Consider the following 27,097-nt stretch of genomic DNA (forward strand, 5'->3'; position numbering starts at 1 on the left):
GCATCTACTGTTTCTTAATGTGTGTTTTTGCAGTTGTATTTCTCACCTTGCTTTTCTTTTTCTCCTTTTACATAAAGACAGTGTAAGTTTTGAGATAAGTGAATGCACAAAGTAAGTCTGTACTGAGTAATTGCTGGTGGTGGGTGGAAGGAAGAACCGTATCTGTTCTGTGTATGATAAACTACAGTAGCTAGCAAAGATAAGCTAAGTAGTTGTGTGCTTTGTAGCTTTTAGGCAACAAGGTTTTTGTTTCTTTTTCTTTCTTCTCCCTGTATCCATTGGCTAGTTTCAGGTATGTTTCTGAGAGGAATTAAATGTCTGAGACAGATTCAGTTCCTACGAGTTTTATGAAAGCAGGCTGCTATATAGAAGAGAGCTTCAACCAGTGCTTCCAATAACAGCAAAACTGTGATCTCAGTCTTTTTTTTTTTGTAGGCAAAACAGAAAATGTGATAGGATGTCCAGCAATAGCATGGGTATGGGTGTTCTGCAGCTCTCATGGAGAGACTTTTCAGCTGAAGCTGAAACTGAAGTAAACCATTTATGTTCACTAGCATACATAAAGCTACTTTTGGACTCTCTTGCAACAGGATTTTCAGTTCAGAGCTCTGAAGAAGGTCCGCATCTTTGATCCTCCTGATGATCTTCCCAAAGAGCGGTGCAGCCTCCTTGTAGTGTCTAACAAATACGGCCTGGTCTTTGCTGGTGGAGGAACCAGCCTGCAGATCTTTCATACTAGAGATCTTCTCATGCAAAATCAGCTTGGAGAAGATCCCAATAGCATTGGTAAGACGCACTTATATGTTGTGGTCTTTGCACGTGCTGTTAGTAACCTGTCTCTAACCACAAAACTACGTGTTTGTGACTGGAGAGAGGGGCAGGGTTCCAATCCCAAATAAGCTTGGACTTGGACTATCCTACAAGAGAGGAAGTGATGGCTGTTCTGCTACCTCACTACCTAAGTGCATTTAATGGCAAAAAAAAAACTCGGTGGCAATAAAAACTGCTTGGCTTTCATTCTCATGTTGTCATTGGTAACTGTACTACTTGAAGTATCCCTGTGTATGTATCACAAGTAAAACCTGGAAAGTGTCCACTTTTTTTCCTCCAGGTTACTAAGGAATGAAAGTGTCATTTTCTTTTAAAAGAAATTTGAGACTTTTAAGACTCTATTGCTAGAGATGCTTTGCTTTCATTCAGTGAATTTTTCTACATCAATTCTGATAGCTATTCTTTATAATACTGTATGTTTAATTACTTTTGCATAAACTTCTAACTTTGTTTTAAAAATTTTTGCTGTTGAAATCCATACACTTCATCCTCTCCTCCTCATCTTTTGTATTTTAAGTGGAGAATGTCCAGAGTACCTCAGTTCCCGTGAAGTTTCCAGTGCAGCACTTGGCTCTCAGCTGTGATAATCTCACCTTGTCTGTCTGTATGATGTCCAGTGACATTGGTTCCTTCATTGGCTTTTTTGATGTCCGCACATTCTTTAATCAGGTAAACTGTACACAAAGTGTTTTGGTTTACTTCCCCCTAACTACACCAGGGGGATTGTCATGCCTTGAGTGGTGTTTTCTGGCCCTGCGGGAAGTATTTTGTAGAGAAGTTCTTTATTAAACTCAAAATCTGCTTCTTAGCATCATGGAATGGTTTGGGTTAGAAGGGATGTTAAAAATCATCCAGCTCCAACCTTACACTAGACCAGGCTTCTCAGGGCCCTATCCAGCTTGGCCTTGAACACTTCAAGGTGCTTCCAACACTTCTCTTGTCAACCTGTTCCTTTCCTCCTAATATCTGATCTAAATCTACCCTCTTTAGTTTAAAGCCTCACTTATTTCTGTCAGCTGTTAATTTATAGGTAGGCCAAAACTGTTTTGGGTTATGACTTTATGAGAAATGTTTATTGAGCTCAGCATGGACTGTCTCAAACGTTTTTCTTTCCTAAAAGGCAAAACAGCAGAAGCGTATGTTTGCTTATCACAAGCTGGCCAAAGACTCAGGAAGTGCAGCAATGGTCAATGACCTGAAGTGGAACCCTGCTAGTGCCACCATGGTGGCTGTCTGTCTGTCCGATGGCAGCATCTCTGTCCTGCAGGTCACAGACTCTGTGAAAGTGTATGCCACATTGCCTCCCTCGGTAGCTGTTACCTCTGGTGAGTTTGAGCCTTGGGTAAGGTAATGTTGGATAATTAAGAATAGAAGGGAAACACAAGTGTAAGAAGACAAGCTTTGTGTCTCAGGAAGAAGGTTCTTAAAAAATTAAAACAGGTCATGAACGGAAGGATTTAAACTCCCTAAGACTATGGAAAAAAACTGCTAACATAATCACACTAATTACCACTGACTGTATTCCTCTTCCCCAGATTTAGCACAATTGGTGCATCTTTGTGACTGCTCTAATATAATTCTTAGGCCTCTGTCTGTAGTTTTAACTTGTCCCCATATATTTGTGTCAACTGGAGTGTATGTTTGAAATGTACCTGGATATATTCCACTGTAGGGCAATATAAAGCTGTACAGAGGCACATGGGAGTAAAGTTTAAACTTGTTTGCAGCTTAGTTAGTGTGAGGATTAAGAATTTCAGCTCTTCTTTCAGTTTGTAATCTAAAAGACAGGACTGTGATATTCACAGGAGTTGTATTCAGATTCAAAGGGTTTTGCAGAGGGGAAAAAAATGCAGCTTTAATTTATTGGTCCTACTTTATGGGACCTTGTAGCTCTACATTTCCTTAATGCTAATGAAGTTCTCTTTTTTGTTTAGTGTGTTGGAGCCCAAAGGGAAAACAACTGGCTGTAGGGAGGCAAAATGGCACGGTGGTACAGTATCTGCCTGTAAGTGTTGTTGTTGCCATTAGGACACCTGCTTGCTACTTTGCAATATGCTTTAATTTTTTTGCATCTCAGCATACAGAATTTGAGTTGGGTGGTGTGTGGTGTGAGCCATGCCCAAGCACTTTAGTAATATTAAAGTAATATTAAAGAGTTTAGTTTAAGGTGTGCACCTGCCACTTAAATGTAGTGACTTCATCGTGGCACGTGATGAGTGTTAACGAGAGAGCGAGTCACTACAAAAACACTTCTTTGGAATTTCTCCAAAACTTACAGTTTAGTTGGTTTGGGAGCTTTTTTTCTTAGTACTCAAGAGTTGTTTTTTTTTTTTTTGCAGAATCTACAAGAGAAGAAAGTAATCCCTTATCCTCCCTTTTATCAGGCAGACAATCCTGTTAAAGGTAAATCTTTCTGTTTATTTTTAACTTGCTTCCTCCTTTAAAATATTTTTACTCGTTCATCCACTGTTATTGTTAGTTACATCCTGTACCCTGGTTCCATAATAACAACATCATTTTTTTAAATCATTTGGGAGAAGAATTACATGTTTTATCCCTGGGTTGCATAGAAAAACTAACTGTAGGCCAGAGTGTTTACCTATTTCTAAAATGTTGTAAATAAACGTTTTAAATATTAGTTCTGTGCTCACTGATGTGATAGCAATCTCCCTTTAACACAGATTTTTGGATATTAATCCACTCTAGTTCTTGGTGTGGGCTTCATCTCTTTGTTATGACTGTTACTGCTTTGACATTTTATTGTTTAGAAAGCAGAAACCCTCCATTTGGGTGTGTCAAACTGTCATCCATTTTTAGAAACACTTGGTGCTGTTTGACCTCTATTGTCATCAGACAAATCAAACACATACTTTGGGTTTGTATTTGGAATTTCTGGGAATAAATACTTTCCCTCCTAGTGTGACTGATGCTATGCAGACAGATCATTGCAATTCTTCATTTTTGTAGTTTAGAAGTTAGTGATTCCTTATCTGCTAGCAATGTCATATGACTTTTGTGTTCTGTGCACAGTTAAAATTGCTCTGCAAGGAAGTATTTTGAAGTGTATCTGACTGAGGTATTTGTTTCCTTCTCTTTTAGTTTTGGATGTGCTGTGGATTGGCACGTATGTCTTTGCTATTGTGTATGCAGCTGCTGATGGGACACTGGAAACGCCTCCAGAAGTGGTTGTAGCAGTATTGCCTGTGAGTTACCAACAAGTCACAGCTACAGAGAAGTTTCTTGCTTGTTCTTTATTGGTTTATGACAATGGCAACCTGCTTTTATTGTGTATATCTGCATCATTTGGAATTTGAGTTTACTGTACCTTGATGAAGTCATATTTATGGGTTATTAGTTTCTGCATTGGGCAGTAAATTATTAATGTTGATCTTACAGAAAAAGGAAGAGAAGCGACCAGAGAAGTTTGTGAATTTCATGGAGCCTTGTTACGGAAGCTGTGCTGAGAGACAACATCATTACTACCTCAACTATGTTGAGGAATGGTGGGTTGTGAGAATCATGACAAAGCTTTTCCCTTGTCTGAGTAGTCTGTGCTTCTTATAGTGTTTCTCCCTTCTGTAAACTACATAAGACATGAATATGAGCCAAATGAATTTGCCACTTTGAAAATGCTTTATGAAAGTATGGCTAATTTCTCCTTTGTTTTCATGACAAGGTACACACTGGTGACTAATTTTAAAGGAAAAAATTGCAAACGTTCTACAGAGATGGAGCTAATTGTGTTTCCTTCATCTTGGGAGCAATAGTCTGCTTCATACTGTTGTAACTTCTTCGTTAATTATGAGTTTGGATAGATGATAATGATTTGCAGGGCTAGACAGCTTGCATGGGTTGTCACACACATGTCATAACCTACTGGTGTCCATCCTTACAGGGATCTAATTCTGGCAGCTTCGGCCGCTTCCACAGAAGTCAGCATTCTTGCCAGGCAAGGAGATCAGGTAAGGCTTTTCTTCCTGCTGCATTTATGTATATGTACCTCCTTTTTCTTGAAAATCTAAGCAAATAAAACTTTTGTAAGACCTGCAACATGACAGCATGGCATGCTTTTAAAAAGCAAACTGAAAAGACAAACACCAAAACCAAGCAAACAAAATCCAAAGCATTCAGGTTGTGCGAAAGATTAAGATAAATGTAAACCTTAGAGGAACAAGAGATCTGAATGACACAAAGGATAAACAGAAAGATTGTGTGTTGTGAACCAAGTACCACAAGTCTGTTTTTCATGATTTACTTAGTAGTCTAAAAATGTGGTCAAATTCACTGTAATAAAAAGTGACTCCTACAAGGTCATCAATTGAAGTAGAACATGAAGTGTATCTGTCCTTGAGTCTGAGTTCAAATCTGACATACGGTGCCGTGGAAGAAATGACAGGCAATTCTGTGAAGGTCCCTGGTACTTCTGTTGTTTATTTACCTGACAAGCTCAGGTAGATGCTCTCCAGACTTCTTGCAGTCTCATCTTTCAGTTGTACTAGACTAATGTATTGAAGAAGGCTGAACACAGGAACACAATAGTCAGAATAATAATGTGGGTGTTGGTTTGTTGGTTTGTTTTTTTGCAGAACTGGGAATCGTGGATTTTGGAGGACTCCAGCAGAGCAGAACTTCCTGTGACGGATAAAAGTGATGATACTTTGCCTGTTGGTGTTGCTGTAGACTACACCAATAACATGCCTATCCCAATCAGTAAGTCTTGTTAGTCTTCTACAAGAGCCCAATAGTAGCAATATGTGAGATATTCTTGAGAAGCAGTTCAGTGCTTTAGGGACCTGGCAGATTATTCTGAAAGTGAGACTGACACATTATCAGTCCTACATTTTTATAGGAAGCCCACAGCACATGCACAACTACATCTCTGTAAGGATTCAGATATTAGATACAGTTCTTCCTGAAAGCTTGCAGCAGACTGGGATGCTGCAGTAACAGCTATGGAAGGGAAAGCATCTCATTTAGGTTTGCATTTCACAGAACTGGGGTAATAATGAGCTTAAAAGAGTCATATTGTATTAGGAATTTCACACTGCCCTATGTGGTTTTCATGATGCTTGTAGCTTCTGTCATCTTGCAGAACTTTTTATTAAATATGTTTGCAGAGGTCTAAAGGGGAAATAAAGGATTGGCTACAAAGCCAGAAAAAGCAAGGATCGTTGAGGTGAATGTGTAGGTTTTAATTCTGCATTAAAGCACAGGGCCTGTACTAACTGAACCCTGCTGTGCTTTGCATCTAGCCAGTTACATTACTGGTGTACCTCCTGTGCTGCCTGAAGGCTCTTCAAAGCACGTTGTCAGAGGCTGAAGTGAAAAATACATCTGAGCTATTGTGCTGTACCTCAGTGAATTTTGAAAGCTCTCTCTTGCAACCACAAGACATTAAAATATAGATGCCTTCAGGCAGAGTGGAAGGTAGTATAGTTGTGTTCCTGAAGAGCACAGGAGGGTGCCGATTAACTGGGAACTGCAGCAGCCTTTACCTGAATGACAACCTACAGTAGGGAATTGAGGTCAAACTTTAATGCAAGATTGAATTTGAAGCATTTTCTCTGTTAACCTATACATTTATTGGCTTAGGAAATCTGTCTGAGCAGCCTCGTTAAGCCTAGGTTGTGCTGCCTCGGAGTTTTAATAAAGGTTTTTAGAGAAGCTTTTTGATAACTCTGTGTTCTCACTGAGTGTAGTCAGTTCATTTTTGACTACACATTATTTGACTTTACAGTTTTGCAACAAGTTTGGATCAGAAAGGAAGTGTAATTGTCCTGGAACGCACTTCCATGTGGAGTTTTCCCTTCCCCAACCAGAGCCAGTATTAGAGGCATGTGGCCCTTCACTGCACCAACCAATAAAAAAATGCTAATATTTAAATGAATTTCTTTTCATTCTATATTTGCTCTTTTTTATATTAAGTAGAGTTTAGTTTTTATAGAAAATGCTTTAGGAATAGTTTGGGGCCTTTAACTGTGCTGAGAATAGTTGAACTGAAGCAGACTCTAGCTCAAGATGGTGCCGATGAGAGTAGGAACAGGAGTAGAAACCTTGGTTGCTGGGCTTATGTATGTGCTCTCTGGCAGGTGATGAGAAGACCCTTCCTCCAGCACCAGTTCTCATCTTGCTCTCTACGGATGGTGTGCTCTGCCCATTTTACATGATCAATCAAAATCCAGGGGTCAGATCGCTTCTTGTGACCCCAGAGCCATTGCCAACAGCAGGGGAGAGAGCACCAAAATCACCAGGTGAGTGCTGCAGTGGGTTAAGGAAAGACTTGCATCTGTGGATCTTTGTCGTCTTCATCTGTGAGTTTGTTATTCAGCTAGACGTGCAGTCACAGGAAACGTTTTTATTTATAATGATAGTGGGAACAGCTCTTGGGTGTTTTGTGCTCACCAGTCAGTTCTCCATCTCTTGTACATCCAAATGAAATAATATAGTCCTGTTCACCCAACGGGTCTCAGGCAGTTTTCAGACGGTGCATTTAAACCTCTCTATGCAGTCAACCTTTGGGGAATAGGGCCAGGGCAATTCTAGGAGGCCTTTTGTCCACTGGAACTGCAGCAGTGACTGCAGGCTCCACCTGGGGACAAGGATGAAATGCCGTGCAGACCTAGAGCAGGGTCGATATGCTCCCTGGAGGTGATGGTTTTCATCTCTGTATTCTTATGGCCTCCCATGGCAAAACTAGCATGTTTGGCTGCAGACAGAGTTACTTGAGTTATAGCTTTCTTCAGCGCTGTGAAAATAGCATCAGGAGATGAAAAGCAGTAGTTTTATCTGACTGTATATTGGGTACCGTATACAATGTGAATTTGACAGTTTCTTATTCTAGGGTAGACAGGTTAGTTGGTTGTTCTGCTCTTCTGCATGTGTGCAGTAATAATTGCAAACCCACCATTTTCTTTCCTGAGCCTGCATTTGTTTCTTGTTCTCCAAACAGAATGTATCTGTTTGGCAACCTGCCTCTCTGCAGTGCTGGCTGACTTGTGTGCTGACAGCCTTTTTTATGTGAGATGGCAGGAACCTCATCAAAAGCAGTGGAGAAATGTGAAACCTTTTCACTGGGAATTCCAGGCAATATTAATCTAGTTAGATGCAAGTAAACTGCAGTTTTGATCACAGCTTGGACTTTGTGTAGTCATTTGCTGGAGGTGAGGACTAGAAGCCCTCTTCCCTCCTCACTTTTCTTCACTGTACAGTCTGCCTAGTGAATGAGGTTGTACCTAACTGTCCCATCAAATAGTATTTGGCCTTGCAGTACCTTCTGCAATTAATCATTGCAACCAAATGAGACTCTTACTATTTATGTTTCTGCAGGAAGCACTGGCTCAGCTCCGACCACTCCACCAACTTCTTTAAAGCCTGATGCAGTACCAGCTGCTGCTCCTGCCCCAAGTCAGCCTCCTGCAGGAGATGGAGCAGCTGCATTTTCCTTTATACCTTCAACTGCAAAGGTGCCTGGCTCTACAGACAGCGAACTTCCACCTTACCCCTTTGCCACTGATACCTCCAAGCAAGTCCTGGCTCCAAGTCTGACAGGAGCAGCAACATTCTCTTTTTCCTCTGCTTCTCCTAAGGCATCCATAACACCTGCTCCTTCTGTGGGCACCACTGCAGCCACAGCCACCTCCTTCTCCTTTGGATCCATGAACTTGAAACCATCTGCAGAAAGTTCACCTGGGCTGCCACACTCCACAGCTCCTGCTGCACAGAAGTCATCTTTTGCCCCTTCGGCTTCTTCAGTTAAAGTGAACCTCAATGAGAAGTAAGTATAAAGATGCTGTAGTGCAGTGGCTGGATAGTTGTTAAATCAGTCCAGGTGTGGACAATGTGTGGTGGTTCTGGACATCACACAGTGGTTTTTGGCTTTTTGCCCTGACAGCTGTTCTCCATACTCCCAAAAAAGCTCTGAAGAATCTCCTCTTTATCTAAGACATTTGTCTTGGCTGTGAAAAGCCTCAGTGCTTCTCATGCTAGAGATGATGTTCTTAGGCAGATTATTATTTGGGGAAGATGCCAGAGTCCTAGTTTTCTCATGTCTTTAGTTTGTAGGCATGACATGAAACAGTAGTTCCATGTTGTGGTTTGAGAAAAGTCTTGTTAAAGACTCTTGGGAAACACTGGGACTTGAAAACTTTTGTAGTTGTTTTAGTGTAGTGGTGGCAGCACAAGTTTCTTTCACTGTTTGTAAAGGTTCCTTGTCTCCAACCTGAAGAGTAATTTGCAGAGCTGGAGGAAGCTATATCCATAGGTGATAAATTTCTTTTCCACTGTGTTGGATGGAGGAGATGCCATCCAACGTGGTTCTTAACTGGATGCTTGCTCAGTAGACATAGGGCCTGAAATCTTCAAAGCTTGTTCATGCTGAGCCATTCATGGCAGCTGAAGGAGAGCTGATACTTATAAACTAGGCAAAATAGATTTGAATGATGCATGTTCTTGGATTTCATGTACTCGTTCTTCCCTCCAACTCCTGAGACTTGCTCCCCTATTCAGAAAGAGCGAATCGAAACAGCCGTGTTAATCGGAGCTGCTTTCCATGGAGAGCAATTTTTGTGTAAATGTTTTTTAAGAATTTTCTGATCATTCAAATGATTATTTTTTAATTAGAATAATCTTTGCTACACCGAGATCTGATGGTAGCTCTTAGGGCTTTTTAAATTTCGTATTTTGTGTATAAAGCAAATGATACGCTTGTGAATTGGCTGAATATTCAACTTTCCTGCCTTGAGAGCCCAAGTTTGAAGATGAATGGAAGTTTGTATTTTCTTGCAGAGTTTCTCTTTGAGCTTTGTTGTAAGGCTGGTACTGAAGAGTGGCTCAGATTTGCTGTAGTTGATGCTTTTGTGCAAAATGAAGAGGTACATTTTGACACAGGGTAGGACTGTTGTGTGGTTTTTCCTCTCTGGGGGTCGATGGTAGCAGACTTTACAGTTCCAGATAGTCCAAAATATCCCTGATGGTACATTTCCAAAAGCTACACTTGAAATTTTGGGTCTGGAGCTTAAGTCATTGCTGATCCCAGAGGTTGTTCATTTGTTAGAGCTTAATGGTTTCTTTTAGATGGAGTGAAGCAGCTTGGACCAGTTCAGAGCTGAAAATTGCTTTGCTTTCTTCTGCAGGTTCACTGCTGTAGACACCTCATCTCCGACTACCAGCAGCGGTCCTACCAGTTCCACAATGTTTTCATTCTCAACCACTTCAAAAACTGTTTCTGGAGGTCCTCTAAGTCAGCCCATGACTCTCTCAGCCTCTCCCACCACACCACTGAAGACTTCAACCCCTGCACTTGCTGCAAGTAGGTTGCACCACTGATGCATAACTGTTGCTTTGACTAACGCAGCAGTTGTCCTGATCTGCACACTGTAATGCTGTCATGGACTTAATATTGAAAGTGTGAAGTTTTTCCATTTCTGTAGTTTGTTCCCCACAGAAACAACTCTCTGTATTGAAATAATATGTTCAGTTTTCTTAAGCTTATCCAGAAGTTCTGATGCTTTCAGTGCTCTGTGATACTGCTATGGTTACAAAGTGTTTCTGGGCAGTCATTTGCAAGACAGAGTAAAGATTTGCATGGAGTGTCTAGAGTTCAAGATGTTCAGAAGTGAGTTTAAATTAGATGATGTTCATTTGTTAACAGAATAATATTCCTCCTCTGAAATGACTGTGTGACTGGGGGTCTTGGGATCCTTCAGGGATGGTACAGCCACATAATGGAGAGTAGGGCTGTTGCCATTAATAGAGAAATTGAAGGCAGTAAAACTGCACCTAAACATGGTTTTTTCAGAGGTGCCCATGACACCATTGCTGTTGGATTTGACATTGGTGATTGTAGTTGTCTAATCACAACCTGTTTTCTCATGCTCAGTATAGATTAATAAATTACTGTTCCTCTGTTTTTAAATTCCAGTGGCACGTCCTGCTCAAAACATGCCTGCAGCTTCTTTACTACAGAAGACAGCCAAAATCACCCCTTCTGCAGCAAAACCAGGCTCTGCTCCGGTAATGAGAACTTGAGTGGATTCTTCTTAGTGGGTGAATGCTTTCATAGCCCTTGAATTGCTTTGAGTTCCTTAGACTAATTGAATAATCTTAGGGTCAAAGAACTGGCTTGCTTTAGACATGACATAAATAAAAATTGCAAGTCAGTGGGACCACAGTTGTGTTCCTTGCACGACTTTTGAAAAACAAAACTTCACAGTATATTGCCATGATCAGAGTTGCAGAAAAAACTAATTCTTACTGTTGTTATGGAAACGAGCAATGAACAGCTCTTCCAGCTAATCTGCTGCCAAGAGTTGCTTTGATGGTATCTTGAGACACCAATTCTAGATAACAAAATCAAAATGTAATACAGAGCAGCACCTAAAGATTTCCTTTGCTTTCACAAAGCTTTAGCCACGTGTCTGCGGTACTACTTTGAACATGCATGTGCCTTTATATTAGAATGGAACAAAGGTTATGATTATGGCAACTGTCTTCTTGGTGACCGGTGTCTGGAGTTGTAACAGCAGACTTTTTAATATTCAAAGCTCCCTCGTGCTAGTACTACGTACTTAATATTGTGTGTGGGGTTGGTTGGTTGTTTGTTTATTCCTCCAGGGCAAATCAGCACTCTCCAGCACAGCTTTAGACAAACCTGCCCACCAGTGGAAGGATTCAGACCCTGTCATAGCAGGAATCAGAGAGGAGGTGAGGTTTTCTTTTTTCCCCAAGCAATTTTCTTTATTTTAGAAGCTGAAGCATTTATTTTCAATTTGCAAGCATTTTGATGATGTCTTTCAGTAGTTCAGGAATCAGAATGGAAGATTTTCAGAAGGTGATAATGCTGTTTGTATGTCCTGTTCAGTCATCTTTAATTTCAATCCCTGTGCTGGAAAAGTTGGGTATTCTTTCATATTACTTTGCAAGAAGAATTTCTTGGTTTGATTATAAAGTGATGCGGGTTGGTGGTTTTGTAGAAACATCTGTGACTTTTGTTCCAGACCGTGCTATAGCTTAGTGGCTGCATTTACTTCTTTCCTTTGCAGATTGCACATTTTCAAAAGGAAATGGAGGAGCTGAAGGCCAGGACTTCCAAAGCCTGTTTCCAAGTGGGTACTCCAGAGGAAATGAAAACGTTGCGAACTGAGTCAGATGATCTGCACACCTTCCTCTTGGAAATTAAAGAAACAACTGAGGTGAGAAGTGTGACTGGGTATCTTCAATCTGTTTAACTCCTCAGTAATGACTGTTGTCACCTGATGTTTCCACTTAACCTGCTAGGTTGAACAAATGTGGATTGAACCTCTTAAGTATGCAACATATGCATTTGCTCTTTCAGATGAACATTTGCAGAAGCCTTTGTCTAAGAGATGGCAGTGGAAAAATGTTGCTTTAAGCTTTATCCCATCTGTTCTATTTGCAGTCACTGCATGGAGATATTAGTACTCTGAAAACTACCTTGCTGGAAGGATTTGCAGGAGTAGAGGAAGCCAGAGAGCAGAATGAGCGGAATCATAGCTTGGGGTATTTGCACTTACTTTATAAGAAACCTTTGGATCCCAAGAGTGAAGCTCAACTTCAGGTATGAAGCGTGGGTAACCAGCTTAAAATCTAGAGCTTTAGATATGATAAGGGGGACTTGTGTGTGTAGGTTGCCAGTGGTTTTGTTCTGCCCTCGTATTTACTGCTTCCACATAGTGTAGTGTAAGTGCGATTAGTTTTGTTTCCCCAAGTTTGCATTGCATGCAATTAGCATGATGAGTCAAAATTTCTGCACTCTTTGTTACAGCTCTGGTGATGAGAATGCTATTTAACTCTAAGAAAAATAGAGTGAATGTGCCCTACAAATATACATTTTGTGCACTGATAAATTCCCCTCAAGAGGTTTGACTGGCAGGCTGAAGGCATAACTGAGTGTCATTGTTGCAGTGGGTATCAAGAACGTGAATTCAGGCAGTGCTAGGAATCAGCTGATCCAGAGTAACTTTTTTAGGTCTCATCTCTAATTTTTACCTGGATTTTGTGAATTGATTCACAGTCTGAATTTTATGCCTTCTTTGATGTCTTGTGTTTCTCTGTGAAAAGTTTACACTTGCGACTTCAGAGAGATGGTAACCTTGAAATGCATATTTCACTGATGCTGAAAGGATCATGTGGAAAGAATCACAAGAGTGGGAGAGAAGTGGATTGGTGTGTAAGGAAAGAGCTTTCAGAAAGTTGACCTGGAAGTTTGCTAGAAAGACAGCTTTACTCTGAGTTAGTTTTTGTTGAATTAGCATCACCCTTGTTCACCTGGATGAACACTTGGTTGACTTCTTAGACTATTTTGATTTTTTTTTTTAAAGCTTCATTAAAAACAAAACAACACAGAGGCTTTTCTGATGTCCAGGCATATTGATTTGCTGTTCAGAATTGACACTACATATAGCTTGTAATTGCTAGGAAATCAGTGCCTTGTTATGTGTAACACAAAGCTCCCAGTAGCACTGGGTTTGGTTTCAAGTTAGCTTTGATACATTAGAATTTCATGCTGTATCTTGAAAACCTTTGCAGTGGAATCCTTCCCAAAGAACGTTACTTGGCTGGTTCATCACTGTGCTTAAGTGAACATTCTCTTGAGATGAGCTGAAACGAAATGCGGTTTTCATTTCCATTTTATGAAATGCAAATTAAAGGGGTTTTCATGCTGTGACAGGTTGGAGGAATGACAACTATGAGACAGAAAGCTGGTTTTGGTTAGGAGCAGGTCTTGTAGCGGGAGGTATCTGACTTCATTATGCTAGTTTTGCAACTGTATGGTTATGGAGAAATCACTTAATTCTTTGTGCCTTATTTTTTTTCATTTCCAACCTGTAAAAATCAAGTTAATTCTTTTCATTAACGTGGGAACTGCACGTGTTCATGAATGCTTTTGTGAATCGTGGTCTGTGAATGCTGATATTCCAGAGCCACGTGAATAGCCTGCAAGGATTCAATCACCTGTAACTGTTAGACATCTCAGCTTTGTGAAGTGGAAGCAAATGACTCATCTTCTGGAAATGAAGTTTGAAATAAGACTTGTTTTATACGATGCCTGATGTTTGTACCATCTTTTCTGAAACGACCTGGCAGTGTTTTGCAGACCTTATAGAAAGTCTTATTTATAGAGCTAGGATAAAATGGCCAGGCAAACCCTGCACATACTCCAGAGATTAATAACTAGATTTTTGCGTTGCATTCTATCTTACTGGTTAAATTTTCCAGACAAAAATATGGGTAGGTGTCACATGGCTTGGACTGATTGAACCCAAAGGGTTTTCAGCTTCTTTCACTGAAACAGAGGGTTCTGAAGTGAATTAAAATCTGATTTATTTTGCGTGGCAGGAAATTCGACGCTTGCACCAATACGTAAAGTTTGCTGTTCAGGATGTGAATGACGTTTTGGATTTGGAATGGGATCGGCACCTGGAACAGGAGAGAAAGCAGAAGTGAGTAACAAACTGGAATACAGAACTGTGAGGATCTTATCAGTGAATCAGTCACTGCCCATCATCAATAGACAAAACCCTTTTTCTGTTTAACAATGCAGTCTTTTTTTGTGGGGTTTATGAATTAAGTTCAACTAAGACATGTAAGAGGAGAACTGTAGGTTCACATTACTTGGCTGTGGAACTTTGTTACATGCTTGTTACATCCCCTTGCCTGGCGAAATAGTGTTGATAATAGGAAACCTGTAAAATAAGCTGTGTAGGGACTAAATGCATCCATTGGTGGGAGCTAATGAAACCTTCCTAATAAATAAAATATATTCTAGTAAACGAGCTAAGCAAATAAACTTACTGCATGCCCAAAGGAGGAATGTGCATTTGAGACAAACAGAATTGCCTTTGTGTTTAAATCAATGTGTGTTTGACTTAATGGAGTAGAACTAGCAGGAACCACCAAACTGCTTTGTTATATGCATGCCTGCTTGTGGACAGGTATGTAGAACCGTTTTGATCCATGTTTCTTGGTCTGATGTCTTAAGGCGTCTGATTGTTCCTGAAAGAGAGACTTTGTTTAACGCCCTTGCTAATAACCGGGAAATAATCAATCAGCAGAAGAAGAGACTAAATCAGTTGGTGAACAGCCTACAGCAGCTCCGACTGTATAATCAAACATCTCAGTGGAGTGTTCCCAGTGATACGTCTGCTTTTAGCAGTGCTCAAAGGTATGTGAAATGCAGGTTCCTGAGTGGTGTTGCCACTGTCTTCTTGCTCCCAGCAGTATACAAGTGTGTGTTCTCCAAAGAACGGAGTTTTGTGGATGTGGTGTGTGAGAGCAGTACATCCTAGAAATAATACAAACTGTGCCCAGGTAATACATAAGCTCTCTGTTTGTATTTCTGTGATGCACTGTTTGATGCTCATCACAAATTTCCCATGAAAGTTATATTTTTATAATAGCACAATCAAGATAATTGAACCTTTGGGCAGAGGTGCTGCTGTTTTTGTCAGAATTCAGGGGAGGAAGTGAATGACCCTTAGAAATTTCCAAAGAAAATCAATATATGTACGTATAAATAGCACAGTATCTAGAGGAGCCAGCTGTTCTTCCAGATAAGTTAGTAGTTCTAGTGATTCATTTTGGCCTTGTTTTGTTCTTAATTTGGTTGATTTATGTTTAATTGTTCTGCTATGTCAGTTTTGACAGTGACCTTGAAAGCCTGCGCAGTGCCTTGATGAAAACTACCTTGGAATCACGTGCCAAACCCCCGCCTAAAGTACCTGGTAGTGTATTCTTTCTTCCTGGTATTCATGTATAAATGTTAATACTTTGGTACAGACTTAATAATTCTCTTCTGTTTTCCAGCTAAATTATCCCCTGTGAAGCTGACACAGTTGAGGAATTTTCTAGCCAAGAGGAAGACTCCACCAGTTAGGTCTACAGCTCCAGGTAAAGCTTTAGCTACGTTAAAAGTCTGGAATGCTTTGTAGGAGAGTGAGTTACCTCCTGTGGGAACCAATGCTGAGATTAGCTCAGGGCAGCTTCTTACAGCCTCTGCCCTTACTTCACCCTTACTGCTCCCTCATCTGCCCTCAGTAAGAATTTACTTCAGTTACAATCTTACCAAAAGTTGTGTTTCTTGGCAGTTAAGAAGTCATATCCTAGCAGTGTAGGATTAAAGCAAGCCAGTAGAAGAGCATCCTAAAATAGGATGTATGTCTTAGCTGTTAGGCTGGATGGTTCTCTCACCTTAGCATACACTTGTCTTTTGTTTCTGTTGTAGCAAGTTTGTCCCGATCTGCCTTCTTGTCCACAAGATACTATGAAGACTTGGATGAAGTTAGTTCAACATCCTCGGTTTCCCAGTCCCTGGAGAATGAGGATCTGCAGGCAGCAGACCAGGAAGAGGAGGCTGCTCCCATCCAAGTCCCTCGTCATGCCCCTGTGGTCCGCACTCCATCTATCCAGCCTGGTTTAGTGGCTCAGCCTCCATCCTTTGGGAAACAACACCCCTCCTTGGGTACTCTGTGTGAGTTGTTTTGCAGTGTTTCTGCTGTTCTGCATGTGTTCTTGTCAGTGTCTTTAACCACTGTATCAATTGCCCATGCTTCAAATCCTGGAGAAATGAGACTGCAACAGGGAAATTTACAATGCCAAGTTCCAGAAGCAGCTAGCAGAGTGGCATTGTAATCTTGTGAACACACTAAAGTACCTAAGTGCACCAAAGGACCTTGACTCACTGTCTGCATTTTGACAGCTTGTTACTTATAGATCATACTGGCCATAGGTGGCACTGTCTTCCTTTAGTAATTTGCCTTATTTCTTAAAATGCTGCCCCTCAAAAACAGAAGGCTGAAGTAGTTCTGCATTTGGTCAGTGTGCACAAAGTTAAGACTTCTGAGCCCAGAAACAGTAAGAACTAAATTTGCATATACTCAGATTTCCTTGTCTGCAATCAGAGAACTTGAACACCCTAAAATGAAAAATAAGCTGTCAGAAGAAGTGACTACAACAACAAATTGAAAGTCATCTGATGCACTGAAATGACAACTACTGCAATTTACATGCTGAATACATTGAGTTACTCAAACTGGCTGTGCTAGAAAAGTGTCAACTGTCTTATCAGATGGAAGCTGTGTAATCGTAGGAAATGTAGTTTGCAAAGGCTTTCAAGTTTTCCTGATTTGAAAAGATGCAGTGAACTGTAATATTTTTTTTTGTTTGCTATTTAGTGCCTACATCTTCGAACAGAGTCATCCCACAAGGGGCAGACAGCACAATGCTTGCAACAAAGACTGTGAAACATGGGGCTCCTGCTCCCACCGTCACTGTTCCAGCACCACAGGCAGCTGCTGCGGCAGCTCTGCGGAGGCAGATGGCCACCCAGTCCCCAGGTAAAAGGATGGCTGAGCATTTGAATGTGAATTTCACAGGAATTCAGCACTCTTAGAGGAAAAGACTGTTGCAGTGCAACATGTCTCTGTGTATTGTGCTTCTGAGCTATCCAGTGGTTTTTGTCTTCCTCTTTCCTGTAAGCTACTGGTATAAGATGCCTGAGAAACTCCTCCATCACTGTTCTTTGTACCCCTCCTGATCTGTGCAGTGGCAGAAAAGCCAATGACTTAGGAGACCGTGGCACAGGTGAAGAATTGATTTGTCGGTGTCCTTTCTGGAGGCTGAGATGGTCAACCATCTGGGCCAGATATGCCACATACCTTCTAGAAACTTACATAGATTTCTTCTGGAGTTACTCAGAGACACCATATTGATTGCACTGTTTAATATGGGGTGTTTACCAAATTTCTTGTTTTTCTTAAAGCTGTGAGTACCTCCTTAACTGAATCAACTCTGAAGAACGTTCCCCAGGTGGTGAATGTACGAGAACTCAAGACTGGTGCGTTGACTCCAGCTGTCTCTACAGTAATAGGGTGAGTGGGGTCTTCCTTTTTTTATGGTAGCCTTCACTAGTGCTTGCAATAGAGCACATCTACCAGTGTAGAGCAGCAGTCTGACTTAGTGTGAAGTGGTGAGTGTTTAGAAATGAGTCTTGAGTTTGTGGAATGAATGGAAAAAGTATTTTCTTTCCAGATCAGGACAAGCTGTTAGTAAGTCCTTGAATGAACGAACAGGACCAAAATCATCAGCCTCCGTTTATCTCTGAAATGTGTTTTAATTCATTCTCTCCTGCAGAAATCTGGTGGTTTTATCGTGAACATTTGGATCTGAGATTTCCAGTCACTAATACTGAATAATGACTGAAGGGCTGGGTGTTGATTGCTTTGGAAGAATACAGAGCTGTAAAGCTGTCATGCTCATAGGGAAACTATCAAGGTTGGCTTCTGGTATTTAACCTTGAATTTAAAATTTCTTCTGAGTTAGCTGCAGCTCTTGGCTTTCCTACTCTCTGCTGCCTAGAGACAACAGCCAGCTCAGCTCATTCCAGAGATTTCTGTCTTATCACCAGGCTCTGTCACCAGCTGCAGAACTAGTCCCTTTCCCTCGTCTGGTAACGACCTTGAAACTGTATTTGCTTGATGTTCCTACAGATTCTTAAGACCAAGATAATGCATGGCCATTTCTGGGGTGGGGAGGCAAGGGCATTATTGAAAGGTCTGAGCAAAGTTGAGGTTACTGCATTTGTCATGGTGCCTAGGCATTAAAAACAGGATAAATCACCATGTACGTCTGATTGTAAGTCCTCATGGAGCTGCATATTCTTTATCCAGATAACTGTGGACAACACATGCAGCTCTTGAGACAATTTCTGTTACATTATTTCTGATTTTCATACTTGTGTGTATACTCTTCATTGTCAAAGAAGAAAGTAAAATTCCTTTTGTAGCTTTTCAAAAAGGGAGCAGTCTTACACTGATGGAGCTCAGCTTCATTGAAAGCTAACACAGGAATTCTTCTGCATTTTAAGTGGGGAAAAAGTTTGGGAGTTTTTACTAATGTATTTTCTTCTAAATGTGGTAAAACGAACAACTCTGCTTGGGAAATTTTGCTAAAAGTAGCGTTGACTGGCAAGAGTTCTTCACTTGCTGTAAGTGGGTTGTCTGTAAAATTGATTTAAGGAGATCTCCCATCTTCATCAAATCAGTAATAAAAACAGCAAAGAGTACTGGCAGTACATAGACCCAGACACAAGTTGGTGATGCATATCTGAGATCGGTGTTCAATTGGATTGTAGCTAAAGACACATTTTACTTTGAAATAGTTTTAGATTGGCAGGAGAGAGCACTAGCTGGCTTGTTGTCTTGAAGGCTTTTTACAGTCTTATTTTGAAGTCATAAAACACTAACAATTCTACCTGATTGAGCCTGCCAGTCAGATTGAGCACTAAAATAAAGAGCATTCACTGAGCAAAATTAATTCATCAGTTTTTGCTTCTTCAGAGGTACTGGCTGCCTTTTGCCACCACAGCATGTTCTGCGGGTTGTTAAGCAGTGATGATCTTTCAGTTGTTACTGGCTGTGCAGCAGCCTGTGTCTAGGTGTGGTGGTGGTTCCAGCCCAGTTATTCGTATTTAGTTTTCAGACTGAAATCAAACCCAGCCTTTTCATTGTCAGAGGACCTCAGGATCGAGTTGTCTTGTGACCTTTCTTGGAAAAAGGGCCTACCATATCTTGAATATCACAGACTTTGCATTTCCTTCTTTGTCCAGGGTTTGTGTGAACTTGACGTACGTTGTTGCATGAGTGTGTCCCCTGCCTTTGGCATATCTAGCAGGAAACTTCTGTGAGTGGGCATGTAGCTCATCAGTGCAGTTTGGGAGTTCTCATGCTTTTTTTAACTTTTAATGCTCAGATTCTCCTGCTGTCTGGAGTTTACAGCATTGGTCCTTTCTGTACTACAGAGATTGCTTATTGTGTTAGGGAATACCTGGCCTATGTCGAGATGGAAAGACTCCACTAGGGTAAGAGACTTAAGACGATGCAATTAAGTGTTGAATTTGTTATGCTGCTGAAGGTTTCTGGCACTAACCATTAAAGCTGGTGAGCCACTTACTTGAGATGCTAAAACTAGATGCCTGTTCTCAAGCTATAGTGATTAGGTGTATTTATGGCTCACATAGGATGCTTCACCTTGGAAGTAGGTGTCATTTTGCAGTAGTTGTCTGCAGGCTCTACGTGCAGTTTATTTCATGGTCAAAATTCCAAACCTAGTTTGGAGAATATAGGTTAGCCTTATCACACTTCTTGTCATAACTTCATTAATTCTTATATTACACTTCAAAGAAATAGAACACCTTTTATTTTTTTTTATTTCTGTAGCTTTGGCTTCTTGCTCAGCATTTCTGAGGGTTGCATGTACTTACATGTACTTGTCTGGGCTCTACAGTATAAAGGAAGCTTTTTACTTTTGTTATCCACTAGGCATAAAATTGTAATCCCCTTACCTGCTGATTTTTTTTTCTCCAGCTCCTTGTAAAGTAGAAAAGCTTGACTCTCTTTGGAGAAAAGAGTGTATGAAGAAGACTGGATCATTTAAGTCTGGAGCTTTAAACGCATTTGCAGACTTCCTTTGTTAAATGTGGATGATTCATTTAAGAGGTTTATTCCCTAATCAGATTTGTTCATTTGGAGTTGTGCTTGGAATCTTTAATAACGGAGGTTATTCAAGTCTTTTGGAAGCTGTGCATTCCAAGGGACAAGCAAATCTACTTTCAGACTTGTCATTCATTTAATGTTTTAATAATTCTTTTTCAGGTCATCAGTTCCTCACTCTGCAGCCCAGGCAGTCCACCAAGTTCTGGCAACTGTTGCTACAAATCAGGCTAAGCAGGTATCTTGATACAGAACTTTCCCTGTGGTGTACCATGCCCAGACATGTTAAATACAGTTTGGGGTTTAGTTGTTGGTGTACAGGTCATCTGTTTCTTTCACAGCTTGCCCCATATTCTTGGCACTGTTTATTTATCTGTGACCTAGGTTTATTTTTATGTCTTGCCTTTTCTCACTATTGAAGACCCTTGCAGCTTTTCAATGGCTACAGTCTTGCAGCAGTAAGGGTGGCAGCTAGCAACAAAGGAAATGGTGTTAGGTAAATATACTCAAATCTCACCAAAATGAAGTGCTGGTTAATCAAGGCAAAGAGTTGTTGCCCTATCCTGTATCTTATTGAAAACATTTCTTATTGGTGGGTAAGATGCTAAGTGTTGTGATAGCACATTGGAAAACCATGCAATGGTCTCTTTCTCCTGGAGTCAGTGAGCTGTTGCACATGGAGGTTTGCTGGCCTCTGCAAGAGAGTTGTTAAAAGAGTTGAATTAAGCAGTGTTTAAATGTCAAGATATAGAGGGCCCAAAATTGAAGGGTGCTGCCAAGTACTTTGACCACCTTCCTCTAATTTGTTATGCTTGACTCTTTAATATCAGACCAGGATCAGAAGGACCTTTGTCAGTATGGAGACTGCGTTGACTTAAAGCATCTTTGTGTTTTTTAGACACCCCAAACAAGCTCACTTAAGGGACAGGCTCCACCTTCTTCTGTATCTACATCTTGTCCCGTGGCATCTACACCTGGTCCCACATCATCTGGCAACAAAATCTCAGGTAATCTCAGGTGGTGGAGACAGAAATAAGGCCTTGGATGTCACTTGTCAGGGTGACAGTTTAGAGAATGAAGACCCTGAGGAAAAGAGATCTGCCTCCACTGAGAGGCTGCTGTGTCTATCTGAAGGCAGGAATGATAAAGTACAGAGGAACGGGAGTGCAGTGTTGTGTACAACCCTGTATTCTGTCTATGTGCCTACATCTAGGATTTAGTGATTCCTCTTTTAGAGTGGACTCAGAATGTGTAACCCGTAGCAGCAGGCTTTGAAAGAGCATCTAAAGATGGTGACACCTGTCTTTCCTCTAATCAGATATATGTTGTTGCCTTCCATCTTTGAAATAATTCACATACTCTATGATGATGTAACAGCAGCAGGAATGTTTCTATGTTCAAATATCAGACTAATTTAACTAGCAAAAAATCCTGAAAAAAACCGTTGGCTGTGCCCACAAACTCTTCTGTTGTTTTTTGGTAGTTGGATGATGTGAACTGTCTTCTTTTTTGTAATGCTTCTTTGTATAACTTTACAGGACAAGGGACAGCAAAAACTGCTACAGCTGTGACCCCTACAGTGACATCAGTGCCAGCAACATCTGCACAGCCTAACAAGGCTTTCTCCTTTTCTTCTGTGGGGTCTGTATGAAGTTCAACATTTCTTTGTATTTGATGTTTGTATGAATATATCATCTGTTACCACAAGCATTGCCTACAAGCTGCAGAGTACTGTAAAATGACAGCGTGGATAGTTTTAAACTCTGTTCTTATTTAGAGGAAAAAAGAGCAGTCACAGGAAAATCATCCCCAGTAAGTTGCACAGGGAGAAGTCTTCACATGTGAGAATGAATTTTGACTTTACAAGAGCAAGTGGAGACATTGAACTTTGGAAGCTTCCAATTCCAGAGAAAAATGGAGAATAACCTGAATATGATCATTTTTATAATCCTTCTGAAGATTGATTCCAAAGAGGGTAATCCAGTGTTTTCTAACCTAGACGTACCTATGCAGGTTTCCAATGCCAGTGGACGTTTGAGATACAGAAGTGCAGGAGTTTCCAGTTAGGGCTTGAAATCTGTGCTGATGGTCAAACTTGCTGGATTACTTTATTTTGAAGCAACAGAACAAATTCCATGTTGTGACTCAAAAAGTACTCTGTGAAAATGAGTAAAGAGTCACCATGCCATCTGGTGGTTTCTGTCATGTAACAATAATGCAAAGCAAGGTACAGGGTATGAACATTTAGTGATTCTGAAACCTCCCTGATGGAGTATTTTTCAGGGATGGAAAAAATATTTCTTTGGTCATATTCTATCTTTGAGTTAGAAGAGTTGGCTCCTCATAAATAATTGTTTGAATTTCTCCATATTTAAGTATCTAATATTGAAGTGAGTTTCTCTTTATGAAGCTGGTAACACTAAGTATTTCAGAATGCACTCATACTTTCAAACAACTGTTTTCATTCAGTCTTAAACATTTCTTTGTTGGTTGTCAAGTGGATGTTATCTAAATGCCCTGCAGTACTCTTCAAAAGGCTAAAAAAGTCTTCTTGAAACACTGAAATTCTGATTCAAAAAGCAAACAAGCCCTGTCTTTGTCCCAGGCTGCAGTGCTTCAGTCTATAAACCACGTGCTAAATACAGCACTGTTGTCTGTGATGTCTTAGTTATGCAGCCTGACTGCTACATCAGCAGCTGGTCCTTGAGAATCAGAGGAGAAGGCAGTGAGAAAGCTTAAAAAGCCTCAGGGGATGAAGGTCTCTGGAGCACCCCATTGCTCATTTTGAAAGATCACAGCATTTTTGCAAGACACAATTTTTTAGTGTTCAGCAATCACAGAAACTTTAATTTCTGTCTTGCTGTGAATGATGTCCTTTTCAAGGGATGGCAGTGTCCAGTTATTCCCTTCTGTACGTGCCTCTCTTACCATTCTGATTTTTAATTTTCAATAAGCTCTGGTCACTGCTACAGCCTCTGCTGTTGCTGGTCTCCCATGAGTTATAATGGTTTGGTGCATGGTGTTTGGCTGCTGAGCTGAATGGAGAAGAAACATACAGCAGAAACAAAAGAATATGAGAGGATGAGGGACAGTTGAAAGGGTTTTGAATTCTGACTCTCATCGGCCCTCCTAGAAAACTTGTCAGGGGAGAAACAAATATCTAGTTGGAGAAACTGTTCTTGTGCATGTATGCCTGTGTGTCTGACCTAATACAGGCTTGCACAGGGAATCTGAGTCTCAAGGTTGTGTTAATCATGGGGTTGGAAATTTCAGCACTTTGAGCTCAAAGTCATTCTTTCCCTTTCTCTTCTTTCCTCCTAGGTCTGGGTTTAATTTTGGTGTTGTCACGTCAGCTGCTTCATCACCGACACTGCCCAGCCTCGCTGCCTCACAAGGTTGGCTTGGAAGAGTGTGCAAAATGCATCTGTCCTCTGCTAAGAGAATGCTTACTCTTCCTAATTCATGTGGTTCTTGTTTTATATTGCACTTCTATTATTAAAATTGCAGTAGCTGCAATAATATTGTATACCTATGCTGGATTATGTCCTGTAGTGTAGGAGAATCTAGGCCATCTGCCTTTCAATTAAGAGGAAACAAAATATTTGCTACCATGAATGTTCAAGGGGTTCTAGTTTATGAGAAGGGTAATATATCTGCAGTCATTTCCTCTGTGGTTAATCTGTAGATTTTTAAGTTGCTGAAGTAGCCTGGCATAGGAAGCTGGCGTTATGTGGAGTGAACATTTAATAATGGGAAGGGAGTAATAGGAGCAGCTTTGGGTTGCTTATAAAGCTAACTTGACAGTGTCAACGTATAGGCTGCCTTTCCATTTCATAGGTAGATCATATTCACCTGGTCTGGGAAGAGGGATTTGAAGCATCTGCTTTATGATTGTCTTGAACTTAACTGACTCTAGTTTCAGCCTTGAAAAAGAGATTGCATGCTCAGAAGTCTCCGTCCTCCTCTCTCTCCCTTCCTACATTATCAGTTGCTCTGATACAAGATAACACCTCTTAGCTTACATCCTTAAATTATCACAGCCACAGAAACGCTACCAATATTCTGTTGACCTTAACCAGAAACAACTAACTTGCTTCAAAACTTGAAGTTATCATAAAAGTTTAGGTAAATAACACAGATTAAAGGAGGAATTGGGAGGTGCTGGAAACAGAACTGTAAAGCACAGCCTTAGCAAGGGCAGTTACCTTGCGTTGCTCCAAGGAATGGCAGCACTTTTGCCTGTTAGATGATAAAGGAAGAAAAACAAAAGGAATGTCAGTGTTCTAGGAGGAAATAAAAGATGCGTTTTTCAGTGTCAGTTATTAGTATAGGGTAAAAAAACGAGGATAATGCCTTAGTTGTGCTAAGAATCTTTTGCTTGGTTACTTGATCTTCATGTAGATTCTTATACCTTGTCCAAATTGATTAACAGTCCAAACAACAACTGAATTCAGTGGTGTTCTGAAATGAAATGACAGTTCATCAAAGTTGGCTCAGCCCCCCTTAAAACTTCAGCAGTTTCACACTGTTGGAGCTGCTTTGCAATTATGCTTAAGAGCTTTTCACTAGTATTTCAAAGCTGAAAACATCTGCATAATACAACATTCAATGTTCTATAAATGATTGAATCTGTAAAGAAAGATTTGATTCTAGAGAAGGTTTTTCAAGTGCCAGAAAATATGACTCTGTTCTGACCATTGGTTTACACTGAAAAAAAATGGTTAGTTGTGAAGCTGAGGCATATATATGTGACAGGTTTGCCACTGTAAACCTGTCGATAAAGGCTTCAGAAAGTGTCACTGTTGTAATACCCTGAATGTACACGGGATCACCAGTTTTCTGATGGTTAAGGATTCTAGGCAAAAGCACTCCCTTGCAATCTGCATAGCACTAAATCATGCTATTGTTGTTTCAAAAAAAATAGAGCTTAGCATATTATAACTCAATTTGTAACTTCTGTCTTCCATTTACAGCCCCTGCCAAGGAGTCCACTCAAGCTGATTCATTTTCGCTTGCTGGGGGTTCCAAATTTGGAGCAGTCCCTGAGAGCTCCTTTGCTTTTGGCTCCCTCAAGCCAGCAAGTGCTTCAGGAGCCGTAGTAGCAAATAGCTCTTCAGCAGATGGCACTCAGTCAAACAAACCTGCTGCAACAACGTCTTCTGCTCCCTCCACAGCCTCTGGCAAATTAGATATCCCTCCAACTAAGCCAGGGGATGCCTTGTTTCCGAGCAATCTATCTGGAGAAACTCTGGGGAGCTTCTCAGGACTGCGTGTTGGTCAAGCAGATGATAATGCCAAAACCACCCCTAAAACACCATCTACCAGTGCTGCAGGAGCACAATCAACTAAAGCATCTACATCACCTTCTGGGTTTGTCTTTGGTCCCCCCCTGGTATTAGGAAAAGCTGGAGAAGCTACTTCAACATCAGTCACGTCAGCTGGCACGGCACCCACCTCCATCAGCACCAGTGCCACAGGCAGCCTCTTTGGCAATGTTCAGATAACCAGCACAGGGTCTCCTGGAGTATTTAATCTTGGAGGCTCTAGTGGAAACAAACTCAACTTTTCGTTTGGTATTCAGCAAGCAAGCACCATGAGCACATCCACTTCTGCCCCTTCTGCTGTCCCTACTTCAACATCTCTCTCATTTGGGAACTTCTTGAGTTCATCACAAAATGCTGCCCCGGCTGCAACTTCTAATAAGGGTGGAGGAGATGCCAAACTGCTGTCTGCTTCAGAAAAAACATCTGAAAATGAAGCACCTGAGTCTTCACCTACAACAACGCAGGCGCCACAGCCACAGATACAGCTTTCAGAGCCCATGAAAGAGCCTCCCGTGTCTCAGACAGCAGCTGGGGACACCGTGGGCTCCAGTACTGCATCAGTAGCACCTCCCCCTGATGCCATTGCTACTCCTGCTTCCACAAGCGAGCTGAAAGCACCAGTGCCTCCTGCTGCCTCAGCCTCTGTCCCGCAGGATCAGAGCATCTCATTGACAGCCTCTGCAACAACCATTGCCTCTCCTGCAGAAGCAACGAGCACACTGGCTGCTGCTGATGTTCCTACTTGTGTTCAGAGTCCAGCTGTTGGTGCCTCAGTGTTTGTCCCCACCTCTGCAGGCTCCTCAGTGTTCTCTCAGCCTCCAAATTCCAGCTCTTCTGGCTCAGCATTTAGCCAGCCTGCTAGTGATACGACTGCCACTCCTTCCACACCATCTGTTTTTGGCCAACTGCCGGCAGGTACCACAGCATCAGCTCCATTTGGACAACCCACCACTGCCACTGTGACTACACCGGCTGCCAGCACAGGGTTTGGTACTTCTGCATTTGGCACCACCACAACTGGGGGCTTTGGTCAGCCAGCCTTTGGCCAAGCACCGACCTTTGGGCAGCCAGCGAGCAGTTCTTCAAGTGGTTTTACCTTCAACCAGTCTGGATTTGGGACAGTGCCTGCCTTTGGCCAACCAGCAGCTTCCACTGCAGCCTCAAGCAGTGGCAATGTATTTGGAGCATCTTCTAGTGCCAACAGTGCAAGCTCCTTCTCCTTCGGACAGCCATCTGCCAGCACTGGGGGTGGGATGTTTGGACAAAGCAGCACTCTGGTGTTTGGGCAAAGCAGCAGCTTTGGGCAGGGGGGATCTGTCTTTGGGAACACCGCTGCTGTTACTACTACTACATCATCTGCTGGGTTCAGCTTCTGCCAAGCCTCAGGTAAGAGCAAACTCCAGAGACACGCAGCATTCTAGCAGCGTCTGTCACTGG

General features: G+C 41.4%; 1 protein-coding gene across 3 annotated transcripts in view; it reads left to right on the forward strand.

Annotated features, from left to right (window-relative positions):
• NUP214 (nucleoporin 214) overlaps positions 1-27,097 on the forward strand; it is a 39,325-nt gene that overhangs the window by 1,137 nt on the left and 11,091 nt on the right. For 2 of the 3 annotated variants that reach the window (XM_010720905.3, XM_010720906.3), the window contains exons 2-29: positions 591-786; positions 1,349-1,500; positions 1,952-2,156; positions 2,766-2,836; positions 3,171-3,234; positions 3,931-4,034; positions 4,228-4,334; positions 4,727-4,793; positions 5,418-5,541; positions 6,921-7,082; positions 8,158-8,605; positions 9,963-10,138; positions 10,751-10,842; positions 11,443-11,532; positions 11,871-12,020; positions 12,248-12,406; positions 14,188-14,291; positions 14,831-15,013; positions 15,487-15,572; positions 15,655-15,738; positions 16,073-16,318; positions 17,022-17,183; positions 17,609-17,717; positions 20,499-20,574; positions 21,235-21,343; positions 21,875-21,977; positions 23,658-23,731; positions 25,310-27,046. In XM_010720905.3, the coding sequence (XP_010719207.1) occupies positions 591-786; positions 1,349-1,500; positions 1,952-2,156; positions 2,766-2,836; positions 3,171-3,234; positions 3,931-4,034; positions 4,228-4,334; positions 4,727-4,793; positions 5,418-5,541; positions 6,921-7,082; positions 8,158-8,605; positions 9,963-10,138; positions 10,751-10,842; positions 11,443-11,532; positions 11,871-12,020; positions 12,248-12,406; positions 14,188-14,291; positions 14,831-15,013; positions 15,487-15,572; positions 15,655-15,738; positions 16,073-16,318; positions 17,022-17,183; positions 17,609-17,717; positions 20,499-20,574; positions 21,235-21,343; positions 21,875-21,977; positions 23,658-23,731; positions 25,310-27,046 (5,440 nt within the window). The remainder of the gene's footprint in view (positions 1-590; positions 787-1,348; positions 1,501-1,951; positions 2,157-2,765; positions 2,837-3,170; positions 3,235-3,930; positions 4,035-4,227; positions 4,335-4,726; positions 4,794-5,417; positions 5,542-6,920; positions 7,083-8,157; positions 8,606-9,962; positions 10,139-10,750; positions 10,843-11,442; positions 11,533-11,870; positions 12,021-12,247; positions 12,407-14,187; positions 14,292-14,830; positions 15,014-15,486; positions 15,573-15,654; positions 15,739-16,072; positions 16,319-17,021; positions 17,184-17,608; positions 17,718-20,498; positions 20,575-21,234; positions 21,344-21,874; positions 21,978-23,657; positions 23,732-25,309; positions 27,047-27,097) is intronic. The other variant, XM_010720907.3, reaches the window with a different exon arrangement.

Source organism: Meleagris gallopavo, chromosome 19 (genome assembly GCF_000146605.3).
Source record: "Meleagris gallopavo isolate NT-WF06-2002-E0010 breed Aviagen turkey brand Nicholas breeding stock chromosome 19, Turkey_5.1, whole genome shotgun sequence".
Classification (NCBI taxonomy): Eukaryota; Metazoa; Chordata; class Aves; order Galliformes; family Phasianidae; genus Meleagris; species Meleagris gallopavo.